Source organism: Oratosquilla oratoria, chromosome 19 (assembly GCF_046742065.1).
Source record: "Oratosquilla oratoria isolate Oo_2021 chromosome 19, ASM4674206v1, whole genome shotgun sequence".
Classification (NCBI taxonomy): domain Eukaryota; kingdom Metazoa; phylum Arthropoda; class Malacostraca; order Stomatopoda; family Squillidae; genus Oratosquilla; species Oratosquilla oratoria.
The window spans coordinates 26,454,940-26,478,483 of NC_134795.1; the positions used below are offsets into that span (position 1 = coordinate 26,454,940).

The 23,544-nt window shown below is 40.6% G+C and overlaps 2 protein-coding genes across 7 annotated transcripts in view; one reads left to right on the forward strand and one right to left on the reverse strand.

Annotated features, from left to right (window-relative positions):
- The window catches only part of LOC143035815 (uncharacterized), a 149,093-nt gene extending 146,413 nt beyond the window's left edge, over nucleotides 1-2,680 (reverse strand). Inside the window, exon 1 of the mRNA XM_076202818.1 lies at nucleotides 2,124-2,680. The gene's annotated coding sequence lies outside the window, so the exon portion shown is untranslated. The remainder of the gene's footprint in view (nucleotides 1-2,123) is intronic.
- Nucleotides 2,681-18,105: 15,425 nt separating this feature from the next.
- LOC143035818 (uncharacterized) overlaps nucleotides 18,106-23,544 on the forward strand; it is a 109,387-nt gene continuing 103,948 nt past the window's right edge. For 2 of the 6 annotated variants that reach the window (XM_076202828.1, XM_076202829.1), the window contains exon 1: nucleotides 18,385-18,669. In XM_076202828.1, the coding sequence (XP_076058943.1) occupies nucleotides 18,541-18,669 (129 nt within the window). In that variant the 5' untranslated portion in view covers nucleotides 18,385-18,540. Of the gene's footprint in view, nucleotides 18,264-18,384; nucleotides 18,670-23,544 lie in introns of those variants that run through there. The other 4 variants (XM_076202830.1, XM_076202831.1, XM_076202827.1 and 1 more) reach the window with 3 other exon arrangements.

Genomic DNA, 23,544 nt, shown 5'->3' on the forward strand with positions numbered 1-23,544 from the left:
TTCAATTATTTTCTCATATTTAAAAAAAAGGGTAAAATTCATATTCAAGAGGCTGACCCTGGGGAAAATGGTCCCATAGATTCCTAGAATGAAATTATTTATCTAAGGATGCCAGAAAAATATATTTCAAAATCAGTTTTAAAAAAGCTTGTTTTATCTTTGATATATATATATATATATATATATATATATATATATATATATATATATATATATATATATATATATATATATATATCTATATATACACCCACACACCCGCGAGTGAAAGAATGGTTAGGTAAACGCCAAAAACCTTTGGAGTTTTATTACTAACGTTTAGTCCTAAAAGGACTTCTTCAGAGTGTGAAGAACTCCTTCTAGGACGAAACGTCAGTAATAAAACTCCAACGGTTTTTGGAGTTTACCTCACCACCCTTCTGTCTTACGTACTCCACACACACACACACACACACACGGTTGGTAGAGTTCCCGACTGTCACTATGGCGGTCCGGGTTCGAATTCTGCCCAGGGCTGAAATAATTTCAGTGTCGCTGCGCTCCGAGTCGTTACTCCAACTCTTGTGGGTGGGGAGTTGGGTGTGGGTGTGTGTGTGTAAGGTCACAGCATTACCCTTAGATTGGTCATACGAGCTCTGAGCTCTCTTCCGGGAAGGAATTAGCTGTCGATTACGAGTCCAGCACGTGATCCAAAGACCAATGGGAATACACACACACATATATATATTATATATATATATTATACACACACACACACACACATTATGAATATTTGCAGAACTACTCGCTCAGTCATTATCAATGCGACGGTCAAACAGTATACACTTTCACTTAACTGTGGCTGGCCGGTAACTAAGTTGTCACATGGGACTATGGCCGCTCACGCATGCGCAGTAGGGTCTTCTGTCAGTGTCCGCCAACTTTTGTTAAGATTGCACTATCAGTTCTGCAAATTTCCATAATGGATGGATAGTTTCTGGACAGACCTCGTATATATGTATATTCATATATATATATATAAGATCTGCCAAGGGATTTGAACCCTGACCTGTGCGTACATAATCATGAGGCCAAGATGCTAGCAACCGAGCCATGAACGATGCTACAAAAGGGCCATTGAAATCCTCGAACACACTCTCCATAGCTACAGCAGATATAGTTGCATTTTTTCGGGGACTTCACTAGATCTTTTGTAGCATCGTTCAAGGCTCGGTTGCTAGCGTCTTGTTTTTGTGATTATATACGCACGCATAGATCAGGGTTCGAATCCCTTGGCAGAGCCTTTAAAACTATTTCAATCTTTCATAGAAGTACACACACACACACACACATATATATATGTGTGTGTGTGTATGTTTGTATCAGAAAAATGCCACATCTGGCAACAAGAGCTCTATATATTTCAATTACAAACTTGCTGTCCTCTTCAGGAGAAAGATTCATTGACTAGATACAAGTTGAGGGGAAGAACATTGTTTTATATAATGATTGTTCCAACGGGAAAAGTACATTAGGGAAAGAAACAGGGGAGCACAGAACCGAGCCTAGGGATGACCGAACATATGGTGATTTGCCCTATTGTCATCCTTCAGCTTGACACCCTACCTCACCACAGCATGGGGGCAAGTGTCTGGGAAGGAAAGGTTGGTGGTCCTACAGGCTGAGCTTTCGAATTTTATCCGCCTTCGGCCGTCAACGCCTTCGCTTTCCTTTTAACACTTTTATGTGGTGTCTATACTCTAAGGATTAATAAAAGAATGAAGTGTTCTTATTTGAGTTTATTTACACCTTATTTTGTCTTTACAGTTGAGAAATCGGTATCTGAACTGCTATCCACCCATTTAGTCTTCGGACATTTAGTTTTCTGGACAATGTCCTACATTCATTAGTGTTCAGGTCACTAAAGATGATAAATTACATTGATAGGAAAGATCTCCTGATTAAAGTAATAGTTTCAGAAGGATCAATTTGTTGAGTGCAGTTGGGAAGGCTCATGGGAGGGTTTTGATTGAGAGGATTATCAAAAGCGCCCCATAAGTCGGGTAGCTTTTGGCGGGGCTTTTGCTGAGCTCCTCCCACAGTGATTCCAGATGTTCTTGAGAGATGATACGTCGTAATTAAACCTCAACCAACAAAGTTAGGAAAGGAGTTGGAGGTTTAGTTATAGAGATATCTTTATAATATTTTTATGTTTGAGTATTTTTTTAGAACAAGACAAAGTTTATGTAAATTTTGTCCAAGTAGTAGATGAACAAAAGGATGGCCCTAAGGTGGGTAACCAAGCAAGATTGCATTTTAGCTACATTGGTTTTAAGTAATATAGTGTTTGATGCAATAATTTAAAGTACAATTACTAATGAATGGGGAAGATTGGAATGGTAGGTTCTAAGGAGAAGGCAGAAGGAAGGAAAGATACTTGCTCTAAGATTTAACTAGTGGAGAATTTGATAAATGGTTTGGTTACAAGTTTGGACTTGAAATATGTATTAGGATGGTTGATTTATGAAAATACAGCATTCAGCAAATGTTATGGATCTGTACTCTGTGCAAGTTAAATAACCTAAGATGGTAGATGATCTGCAGGAGGCAGTGAATAGTTGAATTTGCCCCCATATTAAATTGACTGAGCTTTCTAGTACGAGTACTGATGAGAATCACAATACAGAGGTATTGAAAGACATTCCCATTATTGATACAATGATTTCACAGATGGCAACCTTGTGGTTGATTTTCCAAATGAGAAGTATACTGGTAGTGACATGCTTATATGCTTATGCATGCCTAAACATGTGTAGTGAAGTAATAAGATCAAATTGATAACTGATTAAACTGTAATAAGATACTGGTTCTATTCTAGTAGCACACTAATAAAAAAAATCATTAGTATCTTTTTTTATTTATTTATTTTTTTGAAAGATTATCTTTTTATATGGAATTTCTTTTCAATATAATATTACCAATTATATATAATAATGATGCCATTTTATTCTAAAAATAGGTTAGGTTAAATATCTGCACTTGTGTGTTTCTGAAATTTTTGCAGCACATCCCTAGCAGAGCCACTTTTTTACATGGCAACCCCTCCCCTCCCTCCCTGTCCCCTCATGCAGAAAATAGAGAAAACAGGGAGAAATCCCTTTAGGTTGCATAAAAAAAAAATTCATACACAACCATCCTCCACTCACCCATATACTTGCCTCCATCCTCCCTTGCTCAACAGCCATTCCTATCTTGCTCAAAGACCCTTTCATCCCATCCATTGATCTCATCCTTGGATGGGGTGAAAGGGTCATGAATGAAAAGATGATGAAATTAAAGATGATGTGATTTTAGGTATTTGTGGTAGCAACAAAATAGATCATTTTCGACACACATAAATACATCAAGTGTATTTGAAGAGAGAAGTGTCACTTAATAAATGCCAAATATTGTTAGGGTTTTCTAACAATTTTAAAATCTAAAGTAGAGTCTAATTTATAAGTACTGTTAACAACAGAACTCCTGTAGACATGACCACAACCAATACATTCATCAATCAATCAATCTGTTGCTCCAGGTCTCTTGCAGGAGACACACAGCTCCTAGGTATCTGGCTTGGGTCACCAGGAAGGCCCATAATTCACTCAGGGAAGAAATATTGTGTTGTTGTTTAGGAATTGTTATTGTGGGGTGAGGTGCTCTGTGTCTTTTGTGTGGTGGATGCACATAGGACAATGGAAATAAGCTTACATGCTTTTTTGTGTTATCCTCTGCATTTGTAATTGTTACTTCGAACTATGTGTTCTTTTCATTATCTGCATTTCATGTATATTGATTCATTGCCAAATAAACTGCATTAATAATTATTACTATCATCATCAATTATCATCATCAATTATCATTATCATCAATTATCATGATCATCAATTATCATTAATTATCATTATCATTATCATTAATTATCATCATCGTTATCATTATCGCTATCGTTATCATCGTTATCTTTATCATCGTTATCTTTATCATCTTTATCATCGTTATCTTTATCATCTTTATCATCGCTATCTTTATCATTGTTATCTTTATCATCGTTATCTTTATCATCGTTATCATTATCATCGTTATCATTATCATCGTTATCATTATCATCGTTATCATCATCATCGTTATCATCATCATCGTTATCATTATCATCGTCATCATCATCATCGTCATCATCATCATCATCGTCATCGTCGTCGTCATCATCATCATTATTATTATTATTATTATTATGTGTTAGTACTGTTTTAATACTAGAAGGTGTCCCAAATGCTATATTATTTCTGCAGAGGTCTACCATATGCCCTGTCATTTTTTCTATTCTAATTGAATTTACCTCTTGTTGACTGAAGATCTTCCATAAAGGTATGCTTTTTCTGACAAAGTATTTTTTGGTTGCATAATGTGTGTATGCTCCCCTTTTTCACTATATATGGTCACTTAATGATGGTGGAAAGATGAGTAGCTGAAGTAAGTGTAGTATATTCATTTTGTTAAAAAATAATGCTCTTATTATTTATGTGGCAATATCTTCTGAACAAAAAAAAAAGTTTATATGAAAAATATCTTAAAAAAAAAAGTGAGAATACATGCGAGTTTTTCATCTTTTACTTAGATTATGTTAGGTTGGGTTTGAGTAGGGTAATTTATTTCTTACCCAAAAATGAGAGGAGTCAGTATTTTGATTTCATTCATGCAATTCTGGTGATATTTCACTCATTCTTCCTGCCAACCCTGGGGGTTGGGGTGCAGGGCTACACTGTGAGGACATAATGCGGAACTATAGGCACACAGTGAATGCTTTTAAGTCTAATGTGTTTTCCTGGGGGTACCCCTGGTCCTATAGTATTTCATGTGATTCCAGTGATGCTGATATTCATTAAGATTGCAAACCATTTATCTGGACACTCCTCTCCCCATAACCTGACCATGTTTGTTCTTTGGAGTCTACCCCAGCCTCTGTGGAGGTGAGGGGAATCATGAGGGAGAGTCTTATATTTATTTAATTGTAGTATACAGGAAAGGAGCAATGCTCATTGGGTCCCATCTCCTATTCCCTAATTTTCTAACATCCCTAGACTCAAATTCATGTACAGTTCCAACTTAATCTATATCTTTGATTTCCAACTATATTTAGCTTTGAATTCATGTACTGTTTGAGCTTGGGCTATATCACCTTCTAAGCTATTCCACATATATATACATCTCTCTTCACATCTTTTATCAATTTACTTCCATGACCTCTTAAAGCCCTCTCATCTTTAATCAGATCTCTTCTATCTTCTTTAATGACCTGAACACTGTAATTATGTCATCTCTTTCTCTTCGATCTTTCAAAGTTGGTAGGCCCAGTACTTTTAGTCATTCCTCATGGCTTATCTACCAGACTGAGGACCAGTTTGGAGAGGAGGGGGGGAGGCATGCAAGTTAAGAATCGAATAAATAGGCATAATTCCACTCCCGCCCATTCCATCATCACATACTCCATTCCCATCCACCCCCCTCCCTCCCTCCCTCTTTTCTTGTATCCTACTGGATGATGTGTCATCCCTTCATCTCACCCACTGCCCTGGGATTGCATGTAACAAAAAGTCTTTGGGGAATCTCACCCATGACTTTCTTTCCCCGTAACAAGAATGTCTGTGAATTCCAAAGACAGTAGTGAAGGATGCAGCGTTTGTATCAAGAAACTAGCATTTCACTGTAATATACCTTGACAAAGGTCTTCGAGAACCTACCTGTCGGGCAAGTTTGGACCAAATCGGTGACCTTCGAATTTTCTGCTAAATTGAAGGGGTTAATCCTTTGGGATTTTTTGGATTCTGTGTCATTTTGGTCACTTGCTCCGATTTACCCGCCATCTGACCCACAGGTCGAGGGCGGCTAGGGCTGCCGTGGAGTCCAATTTGACATCACTGAGGCCAACGGTATGGGTGCCAGAGGCCAAAAGGTGATTACTTGGTGAAAAGGCCCAAATTTGGAGGGGTGCCACTGCCACGCCCTTGGACTCAGGCTGCTCATGTTTACCTTGCTGTGCACTTTGACCGACTGTCTCCCTGTGGGGCAAGTTTGGAGCAAATCGGTCACCTTCCAATTTTCGGCATAATTCATGGGGTTATGAGATTTTTTGGATTTTGGGTCATTATGGTCACTTGCTCCGATTTACCCGCCATCTGACCCACAGTTGGATAAGATATTCTCAGCCGTAGTTTGTGACCTGAATTTAATCTTAATTGGTCTGGTCTTGTCTGTACTATATTTCCCGAGCCTGAATTTCTCTTCGATTTGTTTAATTATTTCTGGTTCATCTTCCTGAACTAATTCTAGTAAATTTCTTACTTTTTCATTTTCCTCTTTGATTCTTGTGGTTCTATCTGGGTTATGTTTCTCTTCCATTCCTAATATAATTATACATTTCTTTCTGTCTGCTAAGTCTCTTACTATATTCTCCTTCTGTCTCATCACTTTAATAACTGAGTTTTCAGTTTGTTCATTCATTTGCTGTCTGATTATGTCAGTGAATGCAACTTTGCTATTTTCTTGGATTTTTTTCCAACCCTCCTTGTTCTCCTTATTATTCTCCTTTAAGACTTTATTTTCTTCTTTTACTTCTTTTAACTGTTTTTTTAATTCTTCAATTTCCTTAGTTAAGTTTTTGTTCGCCTTCTCTAGTTCTTCCAATTTTTCAACTCTCCGTACAATGTTGTTAACATGACCGAACCTACGCTCCAAGTCCTCGATCATCTTATCGACCTTCTCTTCTAGTCTTGTCAGTCGGGGGGGGGTTTGTGTCCCCCCCACCCTCTTTAAATCCCTGGAAAATATTCTCATCACTTTCTACTGTATTGCTCTTATCTATACTTCTAATCTTTACATTTTTATCAGACATTTCATCGTCGCTCAGCTGGTCGGGGGGCCGTTTGTTTACCTTTCGCCTGTCTGCCTGGGCCAAGTCCTTTCCTTCCTCATTTCCTTCCATTTCCCTCAGCAATCCCTCCCCATCTCCTCTTTCCCTACTTTCCCACTACCCCACGAGCAATTTCCCCCCACCCTGTAAATACAATAGGCACTTCTCTTTGCGTTGGGATCCACGAAACTTCAATTTTCTTCAGAACGTCTTCTAAGCCGTCCGTTCGTTGAAGTGTGTGTGTGTGTGTGTGTGTGTGTGTGTGTGTGTGTGTGTGTGTGTGTGTGTGTGTGTGTGTGTGCGTGTGTGAGTATGTGTATGTGTGGGTGTGTATGCGTGTGTGGGTGTGTGTATGTGTGTGTATTTGCAGGGAAACGATGAAAATTAACATTTGGCTTACTTGTTCTTTGGTTTGAGCCACAACCCTTAATGGCACAAAGGATTACAAAGGCGGAGCATGCCGACAGGAGACCTTTTGGTCCATATCTAGGTCGGATACGAATAAGTCATAATAATAATAAATCAATAAATAAAAACTATAATAATGTAAATAACAAATAAAATACATAAATAAATGCATAGGTATAGTTAAATAATAAACAAACAGGTAAATAGTAAATAATGATAAATTGACATATAACTGATATTAAATGAAAATCAGACAGACAAATTATAACAAAACAAAAACAAATAATATAAAATAAATTATAATCATTACAGCATTTTGCTTAGCTGTTTATCTAAATAATTCTTAAAGCTTCGAACTGAACTACTTTGCACTACCTGTGCAGGAAGTTTATTCCATTCATTAACTACACGGTTGGCAAAGTTGTTTCTACCTACTTCCAAATTGAATCTATTTCCGTACAGTTTGAGACCATTGTTTCTTGTCTGATTCTCATTCAATGTGAAAATGTTGTCACTTTTGATGTTGTCAATTCCCTTTATTTCGGGAAAATAGAGAAGAAGGAGAGCAAGAGTGGTGCCCCAGCAAGGAAGAGGACAGCACGAGAGGAAGAAGTCATGACCACCTGGGAGTTCCTCGGGGGTCACATAGCCCACGAGAACACACTAGCGAGCGACAGGTTCTCTCCTATCTCGCAAAGGGCCACTTCAGACAGAAATAACGACGATTCCTCCAGTGAGATGTCTGGTTTGTCTGCTGCATCAATCGTCAGGAGGAGGAACCTGAAGAAGAGGAGCAAGTCAACAGATACAGCCTTCAGCACCACCACAACAGATGAGCAGACGGTATCCGGACACGCCATCAGGGAGCTCCTGCACAAGGCCAATATCCTGACGCAGAAGAAAGAGGCTGAAGGACCTGAGGCCGAGATCCAGGACTTCTCAACGTACCTGTGTTCACGACTGAGAAGAGTGTCCCCCGTGAACTTAAAGGTGCTGTTCGGGAAGATCCTGGAGATGGTCTCAGCCCTGGAGGAACCGCCTGAAGGGACATCTTCCATCACCAACCCCAGGCTAATCCTCGATTCTCTGACAGGGACACCACAACCTCCTCCAGCGTCATCACAACCTCTACAGTGGCAACAACCTCCCGCGGGAGTCCAGGCAGCAGCGATGGCCCCTCCTCCAATGAAGGCAACAATGAAGGAAGACAGCGACCACGATTGAACATATATGTCTAAAATGTACATTGTAAATATAATGTATTTTGTATTTTTTCCTAAATAATTATGTTTTTTGTCAAACATAATCTTTTCTATTCCCTTATATTTTTGTGTATATATACATATATATATATATATATATATATATATATATATATATATATATGTATAATGTATATATATACATATATACACACACACACAAACATATGTATATATATATATATATATAAATGATGAAGAAAGTATATCTTGAAAATTACATGAAAATTGAAGTTATAAGCAATGAGAAAGAAAGACTTGAAAACACATGAACATTATTAACAAAACATATCTTGATAATACAATGAAAAACAGTAAATTGAAATATACAATGAAAAGCGTAGTAGTAGGCCAGGTAATCTCGGACAGCCTTTGATTGTCTTGTGTAGTTTGATCCCTTTCGAAGCATGAGTTGTTCCATGAGATTTGGCTCCTCCCTCCAAGCTCCAGGTAGCATGTTGTGCTGAGCATCTTCGCGGTCGACGTCGGTGGGAGCAAAGGGATAGTGGTCGAGTATGAGATTGTGCAAGACACATCCACACATGGTGAGCAACTTCACTACTTTAGGTTCCTGCTGTATGGTGGTGCCGAAGAATCGTAATCTCAATTGCAGGATACCGAATGCATTCTCTAGCACACGACGAGCGCGAGACAACCTATAGCTGTAGATCTTCTCATGGTGAACCTGGGATGTAAGGGAGTAGGGTTTCATCAGCGTTGTCTTGAGGGCGAAGACATCATCTGCTATTATGTGGAAGGGGATTGGAGTGTCATTATTCGGCAGAGTGCTGTCCCCAGGAAATACCACTCGGTTCTGCTCGATGGCATGAAGGTTGCACTTGATCCAGGTTCCTCCATCACCAGCACCTTCTTCAACACCTCCTTCGGCACCTACGTCGACGTACAGGAACTTGTACTTTGCATCTGCGACGGCCATGAGTATGATGCTGTGGAACTTCTTGTAGTTATAGTATAGTGATCCTCCTTTCTTGGGCTTCTTTATAGGGACATGCTTTCTATCAAGTGCCCCACCACAATTATGGTAGTTCCACTTCTTCGCGAATACTTCGGCGACCGTATTCCACTCCTCGGGAGTTTTGGGGCACTTCAGGACTCTATGTTTGTAGGAGTTGATGATGGCTTTGCACACCTTAGGCAAAAATCTGCAAATCGCACTCTTGGAGACTCGTAAACTATATTGCAGACTTGTATAGGAGTCCCCACTTGCCAGGAAGCGGAGGGTGACAACCAATTTCAATCCCACTGTTAAAGGGTCTCTCATTCTCGTCTGTTTCTTGGTGAGCATTGGAGAAATGCGGTCAACCATCTCTGCAAACAATCCTGGTTCGATCCGGACGAAGTTCTTGTGCCCCTTATGGTCTTCTCGGTGTAGTTCTTGTAGCAGTTGGTCATAATCTCCATGTATGGATCTCCTCGTCAGCCATTCCCGATACCACGTCATTCTTCTAGCTCTTCTTCTTCTTGCTTCTGCTTGTGCCATCGGTGCCACAGGTGGTTCCTCTGGTCGTTCTTCGGGTCTTCTTGTCCAATACTTCTCGATGATATAGGCAGCAGTTACCAAAAGAATACTGGCAATCATGCTGTCTGCCTCCCGTCTTGTGTAGTACTCTTGATCCATCCTCTATGGTGGTCAGTAGTAGTGAGTGACTTCCCCAGGCTTCGAGCACTATATATACCCCTGGTAGCTTGGGTACTCTTTATGTGACACTTCGTGACACTTCGCAGGTACCTCGCAACACTGCGTAATTACGTCGCCTCGCCTCATCCCGTGACACCTCGCAAGGATACACCGCGTCCACGTCGCTGCACTGCGCGAGACATTGCAACACAACCTCGTGCCATGCCGCAAGACCTCGCACTCACGTCGCAACATGTTGGCACATTTTGGGGTGTTTCCACCACGAGGTGGCACGGCCCTACGTCGCAACAAAAAAGTGCGTAGGTGTCAACCTACCCTAACATTTTGGGGTAAGACCTCGCAAGAAGTCGCACGGCGTCGTTCCTGGCGCGAGGTGGCACAAAATGGCACGAACCCGTGCGACATCTTACGAGATGAGTGTACGACGTCGCAACACCAATGTTGCGAGGTGGCGCGAGGTCATCACCTCGCACCACTCCGCGACAAAATATAAAACTGTTTTAAAAACCTGGCGACGTCGTGCCATTTTACACTTTCTTGCGAGGTCATGTCACGAGCTGGCACGATGTGTAGTACGTTTTCTTGCGAGGTGGCACGACCCCACGTCACAACACGTCGCAACAAATAAGTGCGTAGGTGTCAACCTACCCTTAGAGTTATGATAGGTGTGGGGCAGACCCACTCGCTCAAAGTTTTGTTTATTTGATAATCTTTTTATATGTAAACTTCTTTTCACATTTATTTATATATAGATTTAAATATACAAGTATTGGTACAAATGGATGTTATACATTTTATCAGACAAAAATCAATATGTAATATTAAAAGTTAGACCTTCAACATATTCCTGAATGGATCGGTCCTCATACTGAGAAACAATGCGCGATATCCGTTTATTCGTTGATCTAACTGACTTCCTTGGTTTACGTGGCTCATGCCCAGCGATGAGTTGTGAGAGGACAGTTTCTGTGTGGGCTTGTTCATCTTGTAGACAAAGTATAAACTCGTAGATACTTGGGTGAGCCTTGCCAACGACTACTTGAAAGCGCCGATGCCATCCTTCAAGGTGGTTTGTCGTTCTCGGTTCTTCCTGGATTACACGGTAATAAGCACTCCATACCTCCGGTGGAAAACTTGGCTTTGTCCATGATCCACGAAGCAGAGAAATGGCGTGGCTGGATGTACTAGTGTTCGTTGACTGGTGTTGATAGTATCCGATGTATGTTTCTCTGGTGTAATTTACGAAAGGGTCACATTCAGGAGGCATATCTGAAATAAGTTCATGGAAGGCTCCTGAGAAGTCGGAAGGGGGAACAAAATCCAAAGCAGTGAGCTATTTAAGTCTCTGTGCAAAACCGCTGTCGTTCACGTACATTTCACGCAAACCCAAATCCAATAGCCTATCGAGAAAGCTTAAAATGACTGATCCTCCTACACCAAAATTTTCTAGAGCTTCCTGGAGACCCTTCAAGTTCACCTTTACCTTGATATATATCAATTGTATATACATAACCTAAAGGAGAAGCTGCTGTCCATCCTTTGTATCACCTGCGTATTGGTTTTCCTCGAATGAACTACTTTGTTGGATGGCGACCATAATAGGGTATCATTGATCGACACATCTGTTGCCTCAAAATCTGTTCCATACCAATTAGAACGTTCATTGAGAAGAGGCAAAAGCGGCCTCATTTGAGCAAACTTATCAGAATTTGGCAATCCTGCATTGCTAGCTGCATGAAATATGTAATAATTTCACCAAACCGATTTTGTCGCATACAATTGACAACAAACTCGTTTCTGACATCGGGCTCTAATGACCAATAAAGACGACGGTGTGGAACTGTGTTATAGCCTATAAAAACTCATTTCAGCAGAAGTGAGTTGAAACGGATGGTCCCCATTTGAACAGCATAAAGAACAATTTGTCCTACCAAGTGATCTATTGCAACGGTATCCAAGAATAATTAAGATATTTCACTCGGATTGTTAGGTACATCAGCAATTGATGGTCTGTAGGGGTAATGAAAAGGCATATCTTGAGTTGGCATGTCTTCTTTTTTACATTCTCTGATATTCATAAGTTTCTTATACTTTGTAAATGATTTACATGAGGAATGTGAGCTCTGTTGTATTTTTCTTTTCCTTGAATAAGGTGTCACAATTTTGGATTGTGCCACACGGCCTACTATCCCTTCTCATTTTCTTTCGTCCGCTTTCAAAACCCCAGCTACCAAACACTTTCGCTCATGAGCCTAGCCGACGCGGGTTCCATAGTCTCTCGTATCCTTTCAGCTATTTTTCGGACAGCAATTCCCTCCCCTCTTGGGAATTACTGGAATTCTTAAGACCCCTAGTAACTATTTCTTGATATTTTTCCTTCTCCTTATCCTCATTACCTGTTGTACCAATTTGGCAATCAATTACAGTGCCTTAACGAAGTTGAGAGAGACTTCTAATTATTTAGGGAAACCTCCCCCCTCCCTTTAGATTCATGTGTTTCCGTAGGCCTATGTGCAATTCACGAATGTTAATATTAAGTGTGGGATTCCACAATTTCTCAAGTTTACTGTTTCTTATTGCATTTGTAAGTTGCTACTCCATGATCAGACTGAGAGTTTTTTCATTCAAGTGTTCCCATACGACCTAGGCCTAACGGTTTTTCCTCGGCCAAGTAACAAAGCGGCCTTGTTCCAGCTCTCCGCGGCTTCGCGCGAGCACCCCCCCCTGCGCGCTGCCACATATTGTTTAAGCTAGGCAATTAGAGTAATTAGGATCGTATCTTACACGCTCGTGAATAGTGTCTACCCTCAAGGAACAATTGGAACTGGGTCATCTTCCACATAAACATTGTTCGTAGTTCCCTTCAAAACTAGTGACGGAGACGTAGAAATATTGGCAACGTTGGATGCTGGCTGGCGGGCATTTTGACCTGACATGCCGCGGGACACAGGGCAGTCTTCTCATTAGGGTCAAGCAGGGAGGTCGGGCCGCTCATATTCTCGGAAGTTCAATCGTGCCCTATCCTCCCTCATGTGGCTATCGAGGATTTTCATCCTTAAGTGACGATTACGCACTACAAGACATCAAACGAGTGATTCCGGGACAAACCCCTCCCGAAACTTATCAGGTGAAGCGCTGTGTGTGACATCCCGACCATCGTGGGGATTTGAATAGTGTCTTGAGGCGTCCAGCCTCCAGTGAACACATCATTCGTGTATTAAGGGGTCACGTACGTACCTGTACCCCTTTCCTCGGGACACTCTGACCTGAAAGGAACTGGATAGTGAATACAAGAAACCCCCTACGAGATCAAACCCGCGGCCCCGCCACGAGGCTAACCACAAAGATGACCCGGGTTCCCGCCGTGATCAACGACACCGTTATCCTTCAATAGCCAACGCATCCTGCCAGAACGAGGGACCAGCGCCCCGTGGAAGCCATCCCCACACCCAGCAGAGACACTAAGGATAATAGCAAGTAACGATGGTTATTTACTAGATAGGACCCTTAGATAGGCGCGCAGGGCGATAGAGTATGATAGGATCCACTAATTAACTTTTAGACCAACCTTTATAGATTACGGTGTATGTCCACAATGCTTTGATTATTGAAATAAGTTGTCAATTAAACTCACACTAGGAATTCTGGGTTTCATTACCCAAAGTCGGTCCACTTAATGAGTTGTCCCTCCACCCCCCTCTTTGATTTACGTACACGCCCGCTGTAAAGGGAGCGGGCGTGGTCCCGGGTGGTGCTGCAAATCTCCTGGACTTCGGCTTTCCCCTCCCTTCATCATTCACTTAAGGTACGTATTTCCCACGCCCCACAACCACCACCTCCTCCTTCCACTGTCCAGGAATTTTGTGACATAAGGTTATCTAGAAGTACGAGTTTGCATTTGGGGATTTACATTTCCATTAGGCTAATCAAAGCTAATATTGTCCTCCATAGCCTCGGGGAGTAATTGTGTCCCAGGTATATTACTAATCTCAACATTTTCCTCGTCTCCTGATTCTTCATCTGTAACCGCTCCGTCTTCAGGTGTAATGTATACAGTAAGTTTTCTCCTTTGCAATAATATTACCATCATCCAAATCCTCTTGTTCTTCATCTGATGGCAGAGTTAGCAGTAATTTGTCAGTTTCATATGCATTCAGACCCCTAAAAGAAAGGAAGAAAGAGAAAAAAATCCAGTCTTCCATTTCTTGCTTTCTCCATAAAATAGGTCTAATAAATTGCACAAAATTTTACACATGCGTGCATTGCACAGCAAATTAGATCAATCCACTGTAATAATACCCTATCTTCACATACTGATATATCTTATTTTGCATTAGAATAATGGAAGATATTCAGAAATTTATCATAAGTGTAAAAATTTCATAAATTAGTAATAGCAAATGAAATCATATGTTTATATATATATATATATATGTATATATACGTATATATGTATATATATATATATATATATATATATATACTTATATTTGAAATTGGTATGTTATAACACATTTGTAAAAGTTCACTATAAACCCACTATCGGAGAAATAATAACGGAAAATACAGGGAAACTGTATATTTCGACTACTATCTGTAGTCCTCTTTCTGCTGAAGACTACAAATAGTAGTCGAAATATACAGTTTCCCTGTATTTTCCGTTATTATTTCTCCGATAGTGGGTTTATAGTGAATATATATATATATATATATATATATATATATATATATATATATATATATATAAATGCACTCACAAGGAAAAATAGAAAGGCAAAGAGACATAGAAACAGAGACATAGAAAAAATACAGGTAGATATACAGACAGAGATACATGCAGATATATAGAATTCCCACCGTTGCAAAAACGCAACATGTTTTTAGGCTGGGGTCACCATAGTTGCGTTTTTGCAACTTGTCCCGAAATCCCTGGACAGTGGAAAGGGGAGGTGGTGGTTGTGGGGGCGTGGGAATTCCCATACCTTGAGGAATTGGCGAAGGGAGATAGCTGCAGTGGGAGCCAAGGTCCAGGAGATTTGAGTCACCGGCCGGGACCACGGGCGCTCCCCTCTAGGCGAGCGTGTCTATTTAAAAAAAAAAGGGAGGTGGGGGGGCAACTCATGATGTAGATCACAATCCTAGGCTCAAACAGAACATACTACAATGAGTTTTAATGATCAATATTATTTCTGCAATCAATCATTACTGACATGCAACTTGAATCTTTAAGAGTTCCACCTAAGTAAATGTCAAATTTCACTTATGTATTCTACCTGGCTAGCCCTGCGTGCTTTAAGTCCTAACTAATACGTAACAAAATACCTCGATGCCTTCGGGCATCTCTCCGTGGCTTCTTCCCGTTGTGGAAACGTCTTCAAATAGGCGCTGGTCCCTCTTTTAGGGAGGATGCGGCTGCTGGCGATGGATACACGTGGCCCCGAGGGCGACGGAAATCATGGCCGACCTCGTCGTTGGCGCCTCGTGGCGGGATCCGTTTCCGAAGACTTCCCTTTACAGATCTCACTTCACCGAATAAAGTTCTGTTCTCGTCACACGGGAGTGGGTTCGACATACACTCTAAACGCGGTTTGTGTTCATTGGAGGCGAAACTCGTCGCGACACCGATCAAGCCCGTTCCCAGTGGGGGTGCACTTCACTCGCGACCCTGGCCTCGATTCAGTAGGCTTCAGGGATTTCAGTCAACTGAGTCACTGTTGTATGGCTGATGGTGATTACACTTGTAGGGCAAAGGAATAAAATCCTCGATAACCACCACATGGGCGAGTGGAGCACGTTTGATCTCCCGAGAGCACGTGAGGCCCACCTCACCCTGTGTGAACCCGGGGTTAACATCCTGGTGCCCGGCACTGTTCACGGGCGTTGGGTCAACTGCTTCCCCATACACTGTTGCCGGCGCTCTTAATTTCAAATCACCCGTTTTGAAGGGGATGCAGTGCGACGTTTATGTGGGAGTTGAATCATTTCTAGTAGTCCTTTGAGGTAGTCACTAGTCACGAGAGAGGACTATATGATCCTAACTAGCCTATACGAGAAGTGGCAAGCGCGCAGGAGGGGGAATTAAACCGTTAGAACCAATTCGAACGGCAACTCTTGGGTGAAATACACCAATTCTAATCATAAAGTAGCAAGTTTCAACTACAACATGGAGAAACAGTAAAACTGCGAGGTAGAGGTGTAACATTACGAGAATGTTACTTGCGCTTTGGTAACGAGGGAGTGAAGGAGACTAGAGTGGGTTTGGTGGCTTTATTCTGGTAGGGGTGTGTCGAGCTAGGCTGGGTCAGCGGGCAGGGCTCGGAGTCCTGCCCTAAACACAAAAGTGACCGCAGAATGACCTGAGTCGCGACCCGTTTGTGGCAAGTACAGAATAGGACTGGGCTGGACATCCAAACCTGGCGTCCTTATATACCCGCCATGCGTACGATAAAGAAGCACACGACCCATCCTGACCGAAACTTGGCTCGGCAGGGCCTAGGTTGTGCTTTCATGAGGATATATATGCACGTAATACAGGAGTAATATAGACTTAACCTACACACATATAATACAAGGCCAAAGGCCAGCTATTTCTACACAACATATAAATTTCCTGTCCCTTCCACTTCTGCAGCGGCGATACTATAAGCTAAAATACCGCGTCGAAGCACATGTGGGGGACTTGGTTCACCACAGAGGTACTCCAATCTTACCATTAAAACATTCGTGTCTTCGCTCCTTGGCATATGTAGAGACACCTTGAGCGAAAGAGGGGAGGGAATTCCTGAGTAAATAGGAGACTCTCAAACTCGTTAAGGCACTGAAATTGACTGCCAAATTGGCACAACCGTTGATGGAGATAAGGAGAGGGAAAATATCAAGAAGTATTTGCTAGAGGCCTTAAGATTTCCAGCAATCCCATAGAGTAGATGCAGTGGCGATTCTAGGGGGGGGGGGGCTGGGAGGGCTATGCCCCCCCCCAGTTTTTCAGCTGGGCCCCAGGTTGCCCCCCCCCATTTTTTTTTGCATATCCTATTTTTAAATTATATATATATATATATATATATATATATATATATATATATATATATATACACATACACACACGATTCGGTGGCGCAGTTGGTAGAGCGCTGAACTGCTACTATAGCCCGTAGTTCTTGGTTCGAATCCTGCCCAGGGCCGAAATTATTTCTGTACCACTGCGCTTCGGGTCGTTACTCTGACTCTCGTGGGCGGGGGGTTGGGTGTGTGTGTGTGTGTCTAAGGTCATAGCATTACCCATAGATCGGACCTACGAGCTCTGAGCTCTCTTCCAGGAGGGAAATAGCTGTCGATCACGAGTCCAACACGTGATCCAAAGACCAAGTGAATACACACACCTTGGTAAAAACTACTGCGGTACCGACCGCGTCACGGCGTCACACGCAGTGGCGATTCTAAGGGGGCCTGGGAGGGCCATGCCCCCCCCCCCCTCAGTTTTTCAACTGGCCCTCCTATTTTCATAATCCTAGAATCGCCACTGAGTAGAGGAAAGTAATAGCCGATAAGGGCTGAAAGGAGACGAAAAATTGTGAAGCCAACGGTGTCGGCGAGTCCCTTGAGCGAAAATATTTAGTAACTGGAGTTTGAAAGCAGTCGAAAGAAAATGAGGATAAGTAATAGGCCGTGTGTCACAACGCAGTGTGTGACACAATTTTCATCTTTCTTGATTTTCTAGATATGATATGAGGTACTCGGAAACTTTTAAGTAAATGTATAATTATTTCAATCATTTGGGTATTTACTGTATTTTAAGAACATTATTCAAAATTCAACACAACATTTTACAATATTTACTTGTTTTTCCACGAAGGCATAGTGAATGAAAAAGTCACCCAACTTTAGAAGTCACTATACTAGAATCAAAGAATCATGGGAGATAAATTTTTACTGTGTCTGATTATCAAAAATATCAATTGGACACTGACATAGTTATAAAGACTACCAACGTTCACTCACAGTACAGGTATGAACAAGTAGAGCATTTTTTTTTGTTGCAAAAACGCAGCCATAAACATTTTTGCATACTTTTATGGCATAGCCCTATAATAGACACAAATTAACAATATTGACATTTCAATATGTTAGTTCTTTTACCGAGATTAAAATTCTGGAATAAGTTCTCCAAACTTTTCAAAGTTCAACTTTTCATAAATTCAAATTTTCTGAAATAAGAACAGTTCTTAGAACAACAGTTGTGTATACAAACAATGAATGTCGTTTAAGTGACAAAGTTCGCAGTTATGGATCAAGACGATATTAGTGATGATAATGATTATGATGAACTGTTTACCAATGTTAAGGGATACCCGATAGAATTTTCACTTTCGTCGTCGTGTGCAGAGCGAGATGAAATACAACAAATTGTGGAGGTAAGTTCACATAGGTCATGCCCATAGCTATGATATATCATAGTTACGTATCAAAGTATGGTAACGGTTACGGTAGTGAAATTCTATCCATTATTTCAGCGTGGATTTTTGTATCAACAAGGACAATTTTATCAACTTTCAGCTTGTTGCTTTATTCCCAACAACTCATATTACTATTAAAAAGTCTGGCAGTAGATAATAGGTAATACCAATTTAATTTTTTAAGCTACCAAAGTTCAAACCTCGCCTCAAACCTCAAGCCATAACATATGGCTATGCCTATGGTGTTCCCACAAGAAGAAAGACGTAGAGGCAGTTGAATGAGTTCAAAGAACGGTATTTGTTCAGTTGTGTACATGGACGAGATATAATTAGCTAGGTCAACATAACAATGGAATTCCTGATTTTGAGTTGAAGTAGTTCTCATGGGATGCAGAAAGTCGCTATGAGTACAATGCAATTTGAAACATCGGACAATTTATAGTTTCATCCAACCAACGATTTTGAAATGTGGCTTATATGTTTCTGGTGAGAAATGTTGTGATATGAACGATGGTGTACTTCATTTCCATCACAAATGCGTACTTTTCAAGTAATTATTTAGGTACCCCCACAAAATAGAAAAAATAAAAAATTGACCCTTGAATTATTGTTGCATATGAAAGACAACTTTATTAGAAACAAAGTGCTTTTTAAATTTTTGAAATAGCTTGAAAAATAAGAGAGATACAATTTTTTGAATTATTTTTTTAGCCCGCATTTTTGGCTCGACTTCACCATAACAAAGTGTTAGGATTAGGGGTGGTAATTTGTAAAGATTTCAGTAAAGAAATACATATTAACTCTAAACCACTGGTCCAATTTTATTAAAATTCGGAATACTTGGGTTTTATGGATCAACAAATCCATGAGCATGTCAAAAACAATGTGAGACATCTCCATCATACCATATTTGCCTTTTCATGGCAACCATGAAGCTGTCAATGGTGGGTCTCATTAAACGACAATCAAAGTCGACCAACGCCGACCAAAACCACACAATGATGGTTTTTGCTCAAATGCATAATTTATATATATAGAATAGCATATGGTTGCATTATTTGACCTATTTTCTTTAAAATGGATGATTTCCACTTAAAATGTTCAAAGAGAAGTTACATTTGTATCCTCTGTAAAATTATCAGCCAGCAACCAACGCCGAGGAAACCCAAACAATGACGGCGTTGGTTGCCGGTTGATAATTTTGCAGGGGATAAAAACGTAACTTCTCTTCGATCATTCTACATGGAAATCACACATTTTAAAGAAAATAGGTCAAATAATGCAACCATATGCTATTTTTTATATATAAATTATGCATTTGAGCAAAAACCGTCATTGTGTGATTTTGGTCGTCAATGGTAATAAGTAAACAAAATCAAACGCGAACTGGACGCATCAGATTCATGGGTGATATGGCTACATTCCGGGGCGCTAAGCTCAAACATCAAGTGCTAAACGATATCAAGCTTCTCATGTCCGGGAGAAGATAGGTTGATAAACTTGTTTATGTAACTTAAAATTATGTTTCGTCATTCCTTACCTTAATATTTTTACTCGGAAAACTATGTTGCCGCGTTTAACCAAATTTCCATTTAAATCGCTGACAATTTGTTTCTATTTCAAGAATTAGCCTTACACTTGCAAAACAAGATAATTTGAATATCTTTAGCATTCAAATTTAACTAAATAAAAGCTAGTGGGCCGCAACATATGGCCATGAAAACAATACATGGTCGACAGTGGCACCGCACGTGGATTCGGGGGTACCTAAATTATTGAAGTTATGCACTTATGCCTACATCTCCCCAACGATCTGGAGAGACCTGTGGGAAATCGGGTTTTTTGGGTGGGGAGCACTAATAAGTTGAGTAATGCGCATTGCAAAACAGGTATGAAATGAACAAGAACACTAAAAAATCATATAAGAAAACATAAATCTCACCTTTGAGGTTGCGCCAGGGAACTCCGCCTGCTCAAAAATTGCTAACCGTAAAATAGGGAATAAATGCATGAGGCTTGGAAAGGACCGATGGTTGTGAATTTGTCTACAGCTAAGCTAATGTAACGTAACGTAACCTGAATTTAACCTAACCAAACCTAACCTAACCTAACCTCAATGTAACCTAACGTAACCAACCCTAACCTAACCAACCCTGTCCTAACCAACCCTAAGCTAACCTAACCAAACCAACCTAACCAACCTAACCTAACCTAACCTAACCTAACCAAATCTAACCTAAGCAACCCTAACCTAACCTAACCAACCCTAACTTAAGCAACCCTAACCTAACCTAACCATAACCTAACCTAATCTAACCTAAGCAACCCTAACCTAACCTAACCAACCCTAACTTAAGCAACCCTAACCTAACCTAACCATAACCTAACCTAACCAACCTAATCTAACCTAACAACCCTAACCTAACCTAACCAAACCTAACCTAACCAACCCTAACCTAACCTAACCTAACCAACCCTAACCTAATCTAACCAACCCTAACCTAACCTAACCTAACCAAACCAGCCTAACCCAACCAACCAAACCTAACCAACCCTAACCTAACCTAATCAAACCTAACCTAACCTCAATGTAACCTAACCTAGCCTAACATAATGTAACCTAACCAAACCTAACCTAATCTTGCCAACCCTAACCTATCCTAACCTAAATTTAGTGGGTATAGTGACAAATTTATCGATTTGTTGGTGGCACTCCTGAACAACATGCATGTGCGGTTTCGCTAAATCTAGTGGATATACTGACAAATATTTCGAATTGTTGGTAAACATATGGCTGCACTCACGTTACACAGTGCAACCTCAAAGGTGAAATTTACATTTTTTATATGTTTTTTTTTAGTGTTCTTGTTCATTTTATACCTGTTTTGCAATGCGCATTACTTGATCTATTAGTGCTCCCTACCCAAAAACCCCGATTTCCCACAGGTCCCCCCAGATCATTGGGGAGATGTAGGCATAAGTGCATAACTTAAATAATTAATTACTTGAAAAGTAAGCATTTATAAAGGAAATGATGTACACCATCGTTCATATCACAACATTTCTCACCAGAAACACATAAGCCACATATCAAAATCATTGGTTGGGTGAAACTATAAATTGATTTATAGTTTCACCCAACCAACGATTTTGATATTTGGCTTGTGTATTTCTGGTGGGAAATGGTGTGATATGAACGATGGTGTACATAATTTCCGTCGCAAGTGTGTACTTTTGAAGAAATTAATTATTAAAGTTATGCACTTATGCCTATATCTCCACAATGATCTTGGGGGACCTGTGGGAAATCGGGGTTTTTGGGTGGGGAGCACTAATACATCGAGTAATGACCGTTGCAAAACAGGTTTACAATCAACAAGAAAACACAAAATCTATATGAAAATGCATAAATTTCACCTTTGAGGGTGGGACTGGGTCGGTTAAGGCGATGGTAGCCATGTTGTTCTTCAGGAGCACTACCAACGAATCACTAAATTTATCTCTTAGTTTCACACAACCAACGTTTTCCTTATGTGGCTTATGTGTTTCTGCCAAAAATTGGGTTTTTGGGTGGGGGATTATTACATCGAGTAACGCTCGTTACCAAACAGGTCGGAAACTAAGACAATCACATAAACAACATATGAAAATACATAAAAGTGTGCATTTTTGTTGAGCAGCTTTGCCACATTTATTATTTTTTCGCTGCATTTGAGCGTTGTTGTTAGAGCAGCATTGCCATATTTAGGATTTTCTGCGACATTTACCCAAGCCTATCAGAATGCCTACACTATCAGTTAGTAGAATGGCTGCGTATTTTCCGGAATATATGCTTACCATTTACTTTATTACCTATTAGTTCTAATACACACATTTTTACTAATCGTTATACTTTTAAGAGACCTCAAGTTACATTACTAAGAGTGCTTTTGTGTGGATTGGAGGGGTCTGGGGTGCAAAGCCCCCAAGCTAGGTTAGGTTAGGGTTGGTTAGGTTAGGTTGGTTAGGTTAGGGTTGGTTAGGTTAGGTTGGTTAGGTTAGGTTAGGGTTGGTTAGGTTAGGTTAGGTTAGGGTTGGTTAGGTTAGGTTAGGGTTGGTTAGGTTAGGTTAGGGTTAGTTAGGTTAGGTTAGGGTTGGTTGGGTTAGGGTAGGTTGGGTTAGGGTAGGTTGGGTTAGGGTTGGTTAGGTTAGGTTGGGTTAGGGTTGGTTAGGTTATGTTGAGGTTTGGTTAGGTTAGGGCCGGTTATGTTATGTTTGGTTAGGTTGGTTTGGTTAGGTTTAGTTAAATTGAGGTTACGTTACATTAGGTTAGCTGTACACAAATTCACAAGCATTGGTCCTCTCCAAGCGTCATGCATTTATTCCCTATTTTACGGTTAGCAACTCTTGCGCGGGCGGAGTGGGCTTCGCTAAATTTAGCGGATATAGCGAGAAATTTAGCGATTCGTTGCTAGCGCTCCTGAACAACAACATGGCTGCCATGGACATAGCCGACCACACTCCCGCCCACAAAGGTGAAATTATTGTATTTTCTTTCATTTTTTATGTGTTCTTGTTCATATTATATCTGTTTTGAAACGCGCAGTACTCGATTTATTAGTGCTCCCCACCAAAAAACCCCAATTTCCCACAGGTCCCCCCAGATTGTTGGGGAGCGGATGTAGGCATAAGTTCAATAATTACTTGAAAAGTACGCATTTGCGATGTATATGATGTACACCATCGTTCATATCACAACATTTCTAACCAGAATCGCATAAGGCACATATCAAAATCGTTGGTTGGGTGAAACTATAAATTGACCGAATCGTCCATCTAACTGTCCTAGTTCCC